General features: G+C 36.1%; 1 protein-coding gene across 12 annotated transcripts in view; it reads left to right on the forward strand.

Moving 5' to 3' along the window:
* CCDC158 (coiled-coil domain containing 158) overlaps positions 1 to 15263 on the forward strand; it is a 76333-nt gene that overhangs the window by 6595 nt on the left and 54475 nt on the right. For 7 of the 12 annotated variants that reach the window (XR_013960566.1, XR_013960567.1, XR_013960568.1 and 4 more), the window contains exons 3-8: positions 6261 to 6400; positions 8777 to 8994; positions 10298 to 10407; positions 10521 to 10848; positions 11204 to 11280; positions 12363 to 12473. Coding sequence is in view for 9 of the 12 variants with exons in the window: in XM_080667527.1 (XP_080523653.1) it covers positions 6334 to 6400; positions 8777 to 8994; positions 10298 to 10407; positions 10521 to 10848; positions 11204 to 11280; positions 12363 to 12473 (911 nt within the window). In the remaining 3 variants the exon portion in view is untranslated. Of the gene's footprint in view, positions 1 to 4092; positions 4308 to 6260; positions 6401 to 8776; positions 8995 to 10297; positions 10408 to 10520; positions 10849 to 11203; positions 11281 to 12362; positions 12474 to 15263 lie in introns of those variants that run through there. The other 5 variants (XM_080667526.1, XM_080667529.1, XM_080667530.1 and 2 more) reach the window with 5 other exon arrangements.

The raw sequence follows: 15263 nt of genomic DNA on the forward strand, positions 1-15263 counted from the left end.
TTTATGAGATATGTTGTATTGGGATCAATCTTGGGGAACTTTAGAATTTCCTAAGAAAAATACACCTGCAGACTGGTTCTATGAGATTATGGATCCATGTTATAAAATCCCAATAGGGTGGGAATGCAGACTGGTGCAGCCATTGTGGAGAAGAGTATGGAGTTTCCTCAGAAAACTAAAAATGGAACTCCCATTTGACCCAGTGATCCCACTTCTAGGAATATATTCCAAGAAACCAGAAACACCAATCAGAAAGGATATATGCACCCCTATGTTCATAGCGGCACAATTTACCATAGCTAAGATTTGGAAACAGCCTAAGTGCCCATCAGCAGATGAGTGGATTAAAAAACTGTGGTACATCTACACAATGGAATACTACGCTTCAGTAAAAAAGAAGGAATTCTTACCATTTGCAATAGCATGGATGGAACTGAGAGCATTATGCCAAGCGAAATAAGCCAGTCAGAAAAAGATGAATATCACATGATCTCACTCATTTGTGGAATATAATGAACAACATAAACTGATGAACAAAAACAGATCCAGAGACAGAGAAGCATGGATCAGACCATCAAACCTCAGAGGGAAGGTAGGGGAGGGTGGGGGTAAAGGGGAGAAATCAACCAAAGGACTTGTATGCATGCATATAAGCCTAACAAATGGACACAGACAACAGGGGGGTGAGGGCATGAGTGGGGGGTTGGGGAGCAATGGGGATATGAGGACACATGTGTAATACCTTAATAAAATAAAATAAATAAAATAAAATAAAATAAAATAAAATAAAATAAAATAAAATAAAAATATCTCCAAAAACAGAAAAAAAATCCAAACGGGATAACCACACAGCCACCTTGGTCTTTTGGAAGCCAGGAAAAGGCTTCTCTGGAAGGTAGAATGGTTTGGCATTCTATGGGCTTGAGTCATTAGTTGATTAACATGACATACATTATAAGTAATCTGTACCCAATCAAAATAGAGCATAGATTCTAAATCAACTTACTATAGAGACAGTCACATTCTATCATGGTCACGGGAGAGGTCCACCTTGAGTAGTCATAAGAAATCAGGGTGAGGATTGTTCACATTAGGGAAAGGATAGCCACACAGCCACCTTGGTCTTTTGGAAGCCAGGAGAAGGGGTAAGAACCTAGGAGATACTTTAAAGCCCTTTAACTCAACTGTATAACAAAAATGAAAGTCTGTACACCGTTTTCCTCCAAAAGTCCTCTTGTTGTGGTCTGTGGTTTCTAAGGTCTTTTCTGCAACATTCCAATAGAATAACCAAGGTAGAATCTTTACCTAGCTATTACTTGTCAGAAATATAAGGCTCCTTTCACTGGGAATCTGGTCACAATTTAAAATCAGGCAGAATTGTTCATAATTAATCTTGGGTATTACCAGAAGAGGCCAAGATCTCATCTTTGTACTTTACTCAGATTTAAATCAAATACATGTAAATTCGTGTTATGATCCCCATTACAACAAGTATAGCGTTTTAACAATTTATGATTTATTGAGGCTAAAAACTTCTTTTTACCAGAAATCCTTAATAATTTAATAAGACTTATGCCTGAAATCAAGGTATAATGTTTTAGTTCTTAAAGTGTAATGAAAGTAGAGGAACGCTGAATGATTTGACCAAACTGAGGATATGGTCAATCTAAAATAGTGGAAATCCGAATTCAAGTATTTTTAAAAGACAGATTTTTTATTGTAAAGTTCATAAAATAACGAGTGGCATTGGCAAGTAGAAGTACTAAGCATTTTCTTTACAAATAAATCTTGTTTTATAATTATTGTTTAACTAAATCTAAGCTTTCTTCTTTAAACTATTAATTTTCTAAGAAAAATATTCCCCTCTGAAGGTCTGCTACTCTTCAATGGCCTGCTGCCTATGAGAGGATACTGAATTAATGAGTTGATTTCATTCATCATCTTATGCCAAAGTAAATAAATGTGGTTTCCATATCAGGGTATTCTAAAGTCAAAACTTCTCATTTCTTCTTTTCTCTCTTTTAGTTCCAGTTCTGCTTATCTTGCTCATAGGTTCTGTTTCATGCTTGATACCAAAAACTTTAGTATTAAGCAGCGTGGATTAGGGGATGATTGCCCCCAACACTGGCTATATGATTCTGCCTGTCCTCATTCCTTCATGCTTTTGATCTATCTGTAATTTGTGATAATAACATTATTCAGTAATTTGAATTGTCTTAGTGTTTTTCATCATCCTGAAGAATCCCCAAATGCATCATTTTAGTGGGTAAGTAAAAGTATACAGTATACATTCATGATAAAACTTGTTTAAATGAGGGTTTTTTCCCAAATAACAATCTCTTCTATTTAGAACATTTAAGTTGCCTAGCAATCTTGACTAACATTATTATAATTCTTGACGGAATGTCTCCATACCTACTACTTATTTGCTAAAATTGATAGTATGAAACATATTAAGGTAGAATTTATCTAATTGTAGTTTTGGCAGATTGCATCTCAGTAATCAAAAGGGAGAAACTGTGAGTGAAATAAAAAGGAATTCTGTTCAATAAAATTCCCTTCAGCTCACAGGTTTAAAAACAAACAAACTTTTAACACTATGCTTACAATTATGTATTAATGTAAAAATGATAAGCAGTATGTTATATGTGATGTTCCTCTCTCTGTCAGTTTGATGGTTTATGTCTATATATTTTTTTGTGTGTTGTTTTCTTTTTTTTTTTTTTAAGAATCAGGATTCTGATTCATTCCTTTTATCTATTTTTCTGTTTTCTACCTCATTAATTTCTGCTTTTATCTTAATTTCCTAGCATGTGCTTTCTTTTGTTTTACTTTTAATCTACCTTTTTATGTTAGAAATTTAAATCACTTATTTTCATTCTTTCATTTTTGAAATAGAAGTTTAAGGCTAGAAACTTTCCTCTTTTCACTACTTTAATGTTTCTCAGATTCTGATGTGTAGGTTTTCATTGGCATTATTTTTCAGAAATTCTTTATTTTCTGATCTTATCACACAATTTATGTTTTATCTAAGTGGTTGTGTTATAACGGACAATCAGAAGCAATATCTTTATTATAGAATGTGCCTTTTAACTTGAAGTGCCCTTTGTCTTATGTACTGTTCTTCGGCTTGAAGACTTCATGGTCTGGAATCAGGATTTTAATCCATGCTTTCTTATTGTTTTCATTTATCTGGCAAATCTTTATCTATCACTGTACTAATATCAGTGCCTTTTAAGTATCCTTTTGTGTACAATATAGAGTTGAATTTTTTAGAGTCTATTTGAAAATTCTTTTTTTTGAATTGGCAAGTTAAGTTTCTTCATGTTTATTGACATGACTGCTATATTTGGCCTAAATTCTGTCATATTATCTCTCTCTAAAAGCAATAAATTAAAAAGAAATAAAACTTGTCATATTATTATTACATTATTATTTTGTGTGTAATTACTGTATTATATTCTATTTGCAGTATTTATTTGGTGTTTCTTCCTTATTTTTTCTTTTTAAAATTCTTTTGCCACTTGAGAAGTTTTTTTTTTATTCTAGTGATTACCTTTGCTGTAATATTTTTTATAGTGCACTTATAAACTCCTTTTTTCCTTATTTAATTTGTCAATTTTAAATGGTATCTTTTGACAACCAATGGTCTACTTTCCTCCCTTTCCTCTCTTCTTTCCATTTGTAGTTACATCAGTTCTCCTTTGTCACACATATATGTGTATATTATTTTTTTAATGTATATTTATTTCAGAGAGGAATGGAGAGGGAGAGAGAGATAGAAACATCAATGATGAGAGAGAGTCATCGAACAACTGCCTCCTGCACGCCCCATACTGGGGATTGAGCCCACAACCTGGGTATGTGCCCTGACCGGGAATTGAACTGTGACCTCCTGGTTCATAGGTCAACACTCAACCACTGAGCCACGCCAGCTGGGCTGTGTATATTATTCTTCATTGTCACTACCCCAGCCATGTTTTAGTCTCAATTCTACAGTTGAATATTTAAATGTTCATCACAAATTGTTTTGTAAAGTTTCCCAGTCATCTTTTTTTTAATGCTTGTCTTTACCTTTATTCCAAATTTTAGTTTGAAAAATTAAAAACCTACAGAAAACCCAAAAGATTTTCACCAGGAGTTAAGACTTTGCCACACTTGCCAGTTGTCTTCTGGTTGGATGAAGCTTCACTCTCTCTAGTAGATTCCTCAGAAGGGCACATGTGTACAGTGTACAGTCAAAACCATTTTTCTATGGCTTAGAATCTTTCAAAGGAGATCTTGGCTGCATATAATATCTTTCCTTGGTTTGTACGCACTTTCCTTATATTTCTTAAAAATGATGCTTTATAGTTGCCTTGCTTTGTATGTTGTTTTTGAGTAATCTGATGCTATTGTAATCCTCTTGCCTTTGTAAAGTAGTTCATCTTTTTTGCCTGAAGGCCCTGAGGATTTTTTCATTGCCTTTAAAATCTTATTGTTTTGCTAGGATATGTTTCAGAGTTGATCATTCTAGGTTGATTTTCCCTAGTATGAAAAATGTGTAAATTCAGGTCTTCCTTTATTTCTAGGAAACTTTCTTGGATTATAGTTTTAAATAGTAGTTCTATGTCATGGTTTTGATTTTCTTCTTCAGGGACACCAATTATGCTCACTCTCCTTTGCTTATCTTTCATTTCATTCACTTCTTCTCTCACCCATTGTATGTATTTGTCATAGTTCTCATTCTCTTGGTTGTTTTCCTGATTTTCTTCAAGCCTTTATTAACTTTTTATTACAATCTGTCCTCTCTCGTGTACTTTGTTATTTGGTGTTCATTTCTAATATAATTTTGTCTTTTTCTACTTTTTTTCATGACTTTAACCAGCTCTCATTTAATTTCTTTATGTTTGTTTGCTAGTTTTATTTGTTTCTTATTCATTTCTCTTGTTAAGTTTTACATTTCTGATTCAAGGGTGATTTTTCATATCCCTAAATGCTTGTTTGAGAATATTTAGTTCAGTTTGGATTGTTGTGTTAATTTTTTTTGAATTCATGTTTGTGGGTGGGGAGGTGAAGACAACTTTTAATCAGCAGAAAAGATTTTATTAGCATATTCTTACATTTTGTAGTAGTTTTGTATGGATGGGGTCTGCTTTTGTCTATTTCTGTTCATTTTGTGAACAGGATTCCTAGTTTGAGAGAGCCCTCTTCCGGGCAGTTTCTTGTATGGATGGTGATGGTGGAATGGGAGGGGTAGAAGGAGAGTTGGCATATCTTGCTTTTTTTGTATGTGATGGAATTTCCCCCTCCTTTCCTCCTTTCCCTTTCTACCATGTCTCCAGTGGAGATCATCTCTTCTCTCCATCTCTGCTTCTCCCCCTGAAACACTGCTTCTCTGAGGCTGCTATTCTGGTCCCTGCACACTTTCAAGCCCTTAAGGCATAGCCAGGGCTATGGACTTCAAGTTCCAACTTTTGCTTAGTGTCTCAGCTTTTTTTATTATTCACTTTCTTTTGTCTCTGCTTCTTCTCAGCCCTCTGCTCCTTTTGAGCCTCTCCTCTCCCATCCTCCATACCCACAGGCTTACAGTGCTGGTAGGAAGACTGTGGGAGAAACTTTGGGAAAAAATTTTCCTCTGCTTACAGATAATTTGAAGGTTGTGGTATTCCCTGTCTTCAGAGATACTGAAGGAGTCCATGTGCTTTTATTTATTTGTTCCCTTTGTTGATTTTATGGTTGTTTTCAGAAAATTAGGGGGAGCTTTGGAATCAGACCACCACCATTGTCCAAACTCAGACGTCCCCTCTGTGGCCTAATCTAAAATTATGAGCACTGTTTGATATCAAAGAAGTTTTTCAGTTTCTATTAATGATTTATAATTTTCTGGTTTGTGACTTTTTTTTTTTTACTAATTTGTGACTTTTTTTTTTTAACTAAGGAGATATTTTCTTTCATTATTTGATAATGTAACTTTCATGAAAGAGACTTAAGAGAGAAAACCTCTGTTCCCAACTAGAGTTTTAATTATTATAACAACTAAAGTAGTAGGGTGTTTTTTTTTAGGTTTTCTTTAATATTCCTGTTGGCCATCAAAATCAATACTTTTTACAATAAGATTTTATTCATTTTTTAATTTTATATAATACAATTTTTTATATAAATATTTTCCTGGTGAAAAACTATTACTAAATTTCAAATGTGAACAAAGTCAATTCCTCTTCAATAAATATTTTCACATTATACCTTATCAACAAATATTGAATCCCTGTTTTTTATAGATAAGAACTAAAAGAACCTAACAGGGAAGCATTCATATTTCAAGATCTCTAAGAAGAGGCAGCAATATCTAATATGGAAAAAAAACCTTGTGAATCACATAATGAAGATTTATCAAGTAGTGGCATTGCATCCAATGGAGGTAAATGTTCTTTATAAAACAAAATGGGAAAAAATAGAATTAAGCAGTTTAGAATTCATTCAAGCTACTGCTTTTAGTATGCTTAACTGTTCGGCACAGACCTTGGCCATGAATGTTTTTCATATTGTTTATAAGTCTACTTTTTGATAAATTGTTTACTCTTAAAATAGCATATCCTTTTTTTTAGCATATGTTAACATTACTTTTTTGGCTTAGAAATTGTTTCCATGTTGAGGTACTTCAACACATTCCATGTTTCCCTAAACACCTTCTCTTCCTTCTTCGACTCTAAGCCAGAATTCTGTATCATTTTGACTTCTTTTCTCTTACCAACCCTTACAGCCAGTCAGTTACTAACTCTTGCTCCTTCTGTTCACAGAAATGTATCTCAGATTCTGATGTGTAGTGTTTTTGTTGGTATGATTTTTCAGAAATTCTTTAATTTGTGTTCATATAACACAATTTATGTTTTATCTAAATGGTTGTTATATCAGACAATTAGAAGTAATATCTTTTTTAAAATATGTTTTTTATGGATTCTAGAGAGGAAGGGAGAGGTAGGGAGAGATAGAAACATCAATGATGAGAGAGAATCATTGACTAGCTGCCTCCTGCACACCCCCTACTGGGGATCAAGCCCAGAACCCGGACATGTGTCCTTGACTAGAATTGAACCTGGGCACCTTCAGTCTGCAGGCCGATGTTCTATCCACTGAGCAAAACTGGCTAGGGAGAGAAGTAACATATTGTGGAATGTGCCTTTTAACTTTTAAGTGCACTTTGTCTTATTTAATACCAGAGGCCCAGTGCATGGATTGTGCACCAGTGGGGTCCCTCGGCCTGGCCTGCACGGATCAGTCCGACATCCCCCGAGGGGGGATTGCAAAAGGGTGCAGGCCAGGCTGAGGGAACCCACTGGTGCACAAATCCATGCACCGGGCCTCTAGTATGCATATAAGATCTTTGGTTAATCTCTTCCCGCTCTCCCCTTCCCTCTTTCCTCTGAGATTCATCAGTCTGTTCCATGTTTCCATGCCTGTGTGTTGAGCGTCTGCCCTCGGTGGTCAGTGCATGTCATAACTACTGGTTGAATGGTCGAGCGGTCAGCTGGTCACTTAGGCTTTTATATATATAGATTCTTTGGTCTGGAAATAATTGTCCATGGTTCTTGGCACCATTCTTTGGACTGTTGGATCTGACTTTGAGTCCTTTCTTTTGCATGAAAGGTAGCATGTATTTTCAGCTGAGTGCTTTTCTCAGCCTGCTTATGGAATGGCCTCTTACTGTCGCACACTGTCTCTGTCTCTTAGTGCAAGCCAGCAGTGTGTCTTGAATATAAGTCTCTAAAACCTTTATGGGTCTTCTGTGAATCTTCCTGGGTTTCACTCTTTTGGTTTTTCCTTTAACTATTGTTATTTCCTTAGAGCACTCTTATTGATCCTCTGCCCTTTTCACTCTATATACTATCCCTAGATCAGTGGTTGGCAAACTCATTAGTCAACAGAGCCACAGTTTGCCAACCACTGCCCTAGATGATCCCATTGATGCCAAGGATTTGCTAGAATTCATATGCTGATAATTCCCAAATCCCAATCTCTGAAGCAAAGATTCACTCCTGAACTTCAGGTCCATGTTCAGTATTTGCAAACGAAACATCCTCATTGGATATTGCTGAAGCCCAAAACCCAAGAGAAATACTTGACAGTTTCCTCGCTTTTACTTTTCACATGTATTTCTCAAATCCATGCTTTTGTTTCTGTCACCACCTCTGCTTTAGGGCACACTCTTGCTATTTCTTGTATGAATCATTGAAAGCCTTTTCCTATGTGGATTTTCTACCTTCAGTTGTATCCCCATCAATGCATTCTCCACACTGAAGCCAGAGAACTTTTTCAAAACACAGATCTACTTATATTGACCCCCTACTTTCAAGTAATTTAATGATTCCTCAGAGCTTTCAAGATGAATCCAAACTCCCTGGTATGACCCCACAAAGCCCTTCATGATCTGTCCTACATTTTCATTTTCATACCTGGCCACTACTTTCCTTTCACCCGGAATATGCCATGTTGTCTTAAGCCTTCTTGCCTATAATTATGGTGCTCCCACTATCTGGAATGCCCTTCCTCTTCTCTTGTCCTCCAGACAAGACTCATTCAGCTCAAGCATCACTTGATCACTATCAGGTAAAACTCCCTCCTTCTTCCTGATCTGCTCCTCCTTTATACCATGTGCTCCACTCTCAGAGGTATTTTCACTTATCTATTTGCCTCAGGAGACCTTGAGCTCCTTCAAAGTACAATAAAGGAATCACCTAGGATAATGATTGCCACAAAATTATTTTAGTAATAAGTTAATTAATTCTTTAATATTTAGGTTCTTCAAGTCCATTTTTTATGTCACCTATACGTGGTACAATAATTGAAAACACATCAGCACCTGGGATTGTGACACAAATTCCCTTTTTCCCTAAATATGAAGTAGAACCTGATTCTCACAGGAAAGTCATCCCCTACCCTGGAAAAGAACACATCGAACGTGTTTTGGAGGAATATTCACATCAAGTCAAAGATTTGCAGAAAAGACTAAATGAAGTGAGTTGCAATCTTTTCTTTCAGTACCTGATGCTGGTTTGGGAAGATAGTGAGGCACAATGCCTTGGAATAGAACCTAAACTTTCTAGAAGAAAAACTTAATGTATTTATTGGTTAAACTTGCTAATTAGGCCTATGCCTTCTATTTCAGTATTAAAAGTTGGACTGATGAAAAAGTCTACATACTAACTTCTGAAAATATATTCTAAGAACTTGAAACACTAACTTGAAAGAATATATGCTCCCCTATGTTCATAGCAGCATTGTATACAATAGCCAAGATCTGGAAATAGTTCAAGTGCCCATCAGTAGATGAGTGGATAAAAAAGCTGTGGTATAGCCCTAGCTGGGTGTCTCTGTCAGTTGGAGTATCATCCCATACACCAAAAGGTTGTGGGTTTGATTTCTTGTCAGGGCACATACCTCAGTTGCAGGTTTGATCCCCATCAGGGCGCATATGGGAGGCAACCAATCGATGTTTCTCTCTCACATTTATCTCTCTCTCTTTCTTGTTCTTTCTCCCCCCCCCTTCCTCCCTCCCTTCCCTTCTCTCTAAAATCAATAAAAACATATCCTCGCTGATGATTAAAAAGAAAAGTTGTGGTATATTTACACAATGGAATACTACATGGCTGTAAAAAAGAAGGAAATTTTACCCTTGGGGACAGCATAGATGAATCTGGAGAGTATTGTACCAAGTGAAATAAGCCAGTCAGAGAAAGACAAATAGTATATTATCGCACTTATATGTGGAATCTAAAGAACAAAATAAATTGACAAAATAGAAACAAAGGCATGGATATATCTAGAACAGACTGACAGATATCAGAGGGGAGGGGGTCTGGGTAGAGGTGGGTAAAGGTGTGTGTGTGTGTGTGTGTGTGTGTGTGAGAGAGAGAGAGAAATGGGGGCATCTGTAATAGTGTCAACAATAAAAATAAAGTTAAAAATTAATAATATATAGATTTTGGAAATTACTGGCTGTAAGGAACTATGTTCCTCTAATGAAGACTAGTTTAACAATAATCAGATGGTGTATTATAAAATTGTATACCTGAAACCTATATAACTTTATTAACCAACTAGAGGCCCGATGCACAAAATTTGTGCAAGGGGCTTGGCTCTTGCAGCTGCGGCAGCTTGCCTCAGCCCTTGCAGCCCTGGCTTTGTCCTGAAGGTCGTCCAGAAGGTCGTTCAGCTGTCCAGTCTAATTAGCATATTATGCTTTTATTATTATAAATGATACCCCAATAAATTTAATTAAAAAGAAAAGACTAATTTGCATGGCATTTTATTTTTTCAGAGCAATGAATTGCATGAAAAACAGAAGTTTTACTTAAGGCAGTCAGTCATTGATTTACAAACAAAACTTCAAGAGATGCAAATGGAGAGAGATGCCATGGTGGACATCAGGTTGGGCTCTGTTACCTGAAATTATTTTAGAGCTTTACTCTTTGTAGTATATTACTACTTGTGTGATTATGAATTTCATCAATATTATTTTTTCTCTTTTATTTATTTCATAGACGAAGGGAGAGTCAGTCCCAGGAGGATTTAAGAAATCAGCTTCAAAATACAGTTCATGAACTTGAAGCTGCTAGAAGCCTTAAGGAGGACATGCTGAATGATAGCAACACACAGATAGAGCAGCTAAGAAAGATGATGCTTAGTCATGAGGGAGTGCTTCATGAAATCCGATCAATCCTAGTTGACTTTGAACAAGCCTCAGGCAAGAAAATATATGAACACGACAGCCTGTCTACTATTCACTTCCGCAACATGGGCTCAGCTATTAGTAAAATCCTAAGAGAATTAGACACAGAGATTTCTTATCTTAAAGGGAGGATATTTCCAGTAAGTGGTGAGAACACGACTTCAATTTTATATTAAAATTTATTAAGACAATAGTATTAGGCATATAATTTTTTAAATTCTTAAAAGTAAGTTCTCATTTTTGTACTCTAAAATAATGGAGTTGCTTCCACAGTGATCTCTTACAATAAAGGGAACTAGCTTGATTGACCTGTAAAGCTTCATGAGAGTATAGCCAAAGTAAAAGATCTAATAAAATACAGTGACAGAATGTATCCAGTTTAAGTATTACTTCTATTTGCATCTTTTTAAAGCATTCCGTCAGTTGGAAAATCTCTAAATTTTCCAAGCTTTAGACGTACTGGTTTCTAAATCCATATCTCCTTTTTATAACCAGGTAGAGGATCAGCTTGAAGCACTGAAATCTGAATCACAGAACAAAATAGAACTGCTTCTTCAACAACATCAAGATAGGTAAGTGCCTGACTGAGCTAGAAAGTCACAGGGAAACTGTACCACAAGTCTCCAATCTCTCATCAGTAATTGCAAAATCTAAAAAGCTCTGAAACACAGAAATTTGTTTTTCATAGGTGTGTGGTGAATTGTTAAAGAAAAAAATTATTCTGACACTTGTTAAAACAGTAGGGAAGGCCCAGCCAACATGGCTCAGTGGTTGAGGGTCAGCCTATGAACCAGGAGGTCACGGTTCAATTCCTGGACAAGGATTATGCCCGGGTTGCAGGCTCAGTCCCCGGTGTGGGTCCTGCAGGAGGCAGCCAATCAATGATTCTCCCTCTCCCTTCTTCTCTGAAATCAATTATTTTAAAAAAGTAAATATATATATATACCAACACAAAACAGTAGGGAAGATTTTATTCAAAACTATTGAAATAGGAGTTTGCATTAAAGAGAGATCAGGCTCAGCTGCTAGAATAAGGACAAGCCAGGATTCATAACAAGAAGCAGGGTGAGGGGGTCATCGGGTGGAAATTGCCAAGAGGATACATCAAGGGTGAGGGGATTCTCGCTAAACTAACTTAGCAAGATTCTTACTAAGCCCAGGCATATTAAGGAGGTGGAGGGAGGCGGGAAAGCCACGTTGAGAAGCGGGCTCAGAGGAACCTGACTGAAGTTTGGTCAAGGAGAAAGCCTTTGTCACTCATTTGTTGGCAAATCTGACGTGAGCTAATGTAAAGCTTTTTATTGTCTTTATGATTTAGTGAATATTTTAAAGCCTGTTATTGCATTAGTAATATGTTTGGCCTATAGGACACTTCCCCAGATCTCTCTGGGGATGTCATATAATATATAGTTCTTATAATTTATTACCTTTTGTAAAATTTTTTAAAATGCTGAATTCCAAAACCTAGCTGGTCCCGAAAGGATTTAGATAAAGGACTCTAGACCTAACTTAGACACTTCTAATAAAAAGAGCAGCATATTCAAAGCCAAAACAAAATTTGAGAGTATTGAAAATTATTTGCATAATTTACACGCATAATCTTCTGTATCAAATAGCAATCACCACTTTTTTTTTATTTTTTATTTTTTTACAGGATTGAGCAGTTAATAAGTGAACATGAAATAGAAATAACAGGACTCACTGAGAAAGCTAGCAGTGCTCGAAGCCAAGCAAATAGTATCCAAAGTCAACTGGAAATAATTCAGTATGTGTGTGCTAGTGGTTTGAAATTGAGTCATAATCTTCATTTTAAGTTTATTTTCTGCTTTGAGTTCTTCTTAAAATTGCTTAGTAATTGATTTCACAAGAAAGTAAAACTTTTCTAACATTTAAATGAATAGAAAAGATACTTAACATATAGGTAATGTTATATGACCATATCAGGAGTATTATTATAAATATTTGGACCTTTTGGGATTGCATGTTTTAAATATTGTTCATATTGTAACTGACAGTATAAAACAAACACATTATGTGTGTATAAATATATATAAATAAAAAGTATGTATATGCATATAAATAATTTTATAATTTGAGCTTATGTGTTGAAACTTTATATGGACATTTTCAACTGTACACAAACGTAAAGAGAATAGTTTCATGAACTCCCATCTACACATCACATAGCTTTAATAGTTAACATTTTTTAGTCTTTTTTCTTAATTTTAATTTTTTAACTATTTATTGTTGAGAGTTTTACAGATGTCCCCCCCTTTCCCCTCCCCATTGTCCCCCTTCACCTGGATGCCACCCCACCCCAAGCCTTCACCACTCTATTTATAGTCTTTGTCCATGGGTAATGCATATATGCATATAAATTCTTTAGTCTCTTCCTGCTCCCGTCTCTTTCCCCTTCCCTCTGAAATTCATCAGTCTGTTTCCATGCCTCTGATTCTATTTTATTCATCAGTTTATTTTGTTCATTACATTCCTTGTTCATTTATTTTGATTTTTTAGATTCAATTGCTGATAGATACGTATTTACTGCCATTTTATTGTTCATATTTTTTATTTATCCTCCTCCTCCTCCTCCTCCTCCTCCTTCTCCTTCTTAAAGAAGACCCTTTAACATTTCATGTAATAATGGTTTAGTGGTGATGAAGTCCTTTAGCTTTTTCTTGTCTGTGAAGCTTTTTATCTGACCTTCAATTCTAAATGATAGCTTTGCTGGATAGAGTAATCTTGGTTATAGGTCCTTGGTTTTCATCACTTTGAATATTTCTTGCTACTCCCTTCTTGCCTGCAAAGTTTCTGTTAAGAAATCAACTGATAATCATATGGGTACTCCCTTATAAGTAACTAACTGCTTTTCTCTTGTTGCTTTTAAAATTCTCTCTTTGTCTTTAACCTATGGCATTTTAATTATGATGTGTCTTGGTGTGGGCCTCTTTAGGTTCATCTTGTTTGGGACTCTCTGTGCTTCCTGGACTTATATGTCTGTTTCTTTCACCAGGTAGGGGAAGTTTTCTGTCATTGTTTTGTCAAATAGCTTTTTTTTTTTTTTTTTTGCTATTTCTAATAAATCTTTATTGTTCAGATTATTACAGTTGTTCCTCTTTTTCCCCCCCATAGCTCCCCTCTACCCGGTTCCCACCCCACCCTCTGCCCTTACCCCCCCACCACTGTCCTCATCCATAGGTATACGATTTTTGTTCAATCTCTTCCTGCACCCCCTACACCCCTTTCCCCCTGAGAATTGTCAGTCCACTCCCTTTCTATGCCCCTGATTCTATTATATTCACTAGTTTATTCTGTTCATCAGATTTTTTATTCACGTGATTTTTAGATTCACTTGTTGATAGATATGTATTTGTTGTTCATAATTTTTATCTTTATCTTTTTCTTCTTCTTCCTCTTCTTAAAGAATACCTTGCAGCATTTCATATAATACTGGTTTGGCGGTGATGAACTCCTTTAGCTTTTTCTTATCTGTGAAGCTCTTTATCTGCCCTTCAATTCTGAATGATAGCTTTGCTGAGTAGAGTAATCTTGGTTGTAGGTTCTTGCTATTCATCACTTTGAATATTTCTTGCCACTCCTGTCTGGCCTGCATAGTTTCTGTTGAGAAATCAGCTGACAATCCTATGGGTGCTCCCTTGTAGGTAACTAACTGTTTTTCTCTTGCTGCTTTTAATATTCTCTCTTTGTCTTTTGCTCTTGGCATTTTAATTATGATGTGTCTTGGTGTGGTCCTCTTTGGATTCCTTTTGTTTGGGGTTCTCTGTGCTTTCTGGGCTTGTAAGTCTATTTCTTTCACCACGTGGGGGAAGTTTTCAGTCATTATTTCTTCAAATAGGTTTTCAGTATCTTGCTCTCTCTCTTCTTCTGGCAGCCCCATAATTCGGATGTTGGTATGCTTGAGGTTGTCCCAGAGGCTCCTTACACTATCTTCATATTTTTGGATTCTTTTTGCTTTTAGCTTTTCTAGTTGGGTGTTTTTTGCTTCTTTGTATTTCAAATCTTTGACTTGATTCTTGTGATCTTCTTGTCTGCTGTTAAATCTCTGTATATTATTTTTTATTTCAGTTAGTGTATCCTTAATTTCTAGTTGGTCCTTTTTCATATCCTTGAGGGTCTTGCTAAATTTATCAGCCTTTTCTAGAAAATTCTTGAAAAACCTTATAACCGTGGTTTTGAACTCTATATCCAGTCATTTGCTTTCCTCCATTTCTTTCATTTGTGACCTGTTTCTTTGTCTCTGCATTTTGGCTGCTTCCCTGAGTTGATAGAGTGTCTTTGTGTGCTAGGTGTCCTATAGGGCCCAGTGGCTCAGCCTCCCCAGTTACCTGAGGTGGACACTCTTGGTGCACCCCTTTGTGGGCTGTGTGCACAGACTTGTTGTAGTTAAGCCTTGATTGTTGTTGGTATCACTGGGAGGAATTGACCTCCAGGCCAATTCGCTGTGAGGATCAGCTGTGCCTACACTGGGAGAACTTCTGTGCTGGAGACACCCTTATGGGAGAAGACTTGCAAAAGCCTCTGTGCTCAGCTTGGA

Source organism: Plecotus auritus (assembly GCF_963455305.1).
Source record: "Plecotus auritus genome assembly, chromosome: 1".
Classification (NCBI taxonomy): Eukaryota; Metazoa; Chordata; class Mammalia; order Chiroptera; family Vespertilionidae; genus Plecotus; species Plecotus auritus.